The 500-nt window shown below is 45.8% G+C and overlaps 1 protein-coding gene across 1 annotated transcript; it reads left to right on the forward strand.

The window, feature by feature from the left end:
• Positions 1-31: 31 nt before the first annotated feature.
• T265_12367 (hypothetical protein) lies at positions 32-453 on the forward strand (the record flags this gene model as incomplete). The annotated part of the gene is made up of 2 exons (XM_009179868.1): positions 32-220; positions 265-453. The coding sequence occupies 2 exons, from the start codon at positions 32-34 to the stop codon at positions 451-453; spliced, it is 378 nt and encodes a 125-aa protein (XP_009178132.1).
• Positions 454-500: the final 47 nt, after the last annotated feature.

The raw sequence follows: 500 nt of genomic DNA on the forward strand, positions 1-500 counted from the left end.
GGTTATGTAATCTACCACATAAACTCGAGATATGAGCAGACTCACTATATTTCTTGCTAGACACTCGCAGAAGTTAGCTCTAGCCTTTGGGACCTTGGCTATCGGCATTGCTTATGGGTGCCAACCTTATTATGAAGTGTGTTGCCGGTGGTCACTAGTGAAACATAAGGCGAACGGTGAAACTAGACCGTCAGATCGAATTCTCCGGGCATTCGACGAGGTTTGTTGCTATTGTTCCGCTTTGCCATCACTCCCATCCGTCAGGTTTGTGGACAGTTTGCCTTGAGTGAAAAACAGAAAGCACAATTGGACATTTTCCTAATGACGGCAGACCAACCCGTCGCTTTGGGCTCACTCGTCTCCAAGGGTTATGCCTTTATTGGACTTCCTGCTTGTGCGGTCTATTCAGACACGTCAGAAATTCCCACTGATGCTCTTGACTTTTATACGTGAGTACAAATCTTGCTTTGGTTCTTTACGCAGTTTCTCCCATTGAAAGA

This window comes from Opisthorchis viverrini (assembly GCF_000715545.1).
Source record: "Opisthorchis viverrini unplaced genomic scaffold scaffold22008, whole genome shotgun sequence".
Classification (NCBI taxonomy): Eukaryota; Metazoa; Platyhelminthes; class Trematoda; order Opisthorchiida; family Opisthorchiidae; genus Opisthorchis; species Opisthorchis viverrini.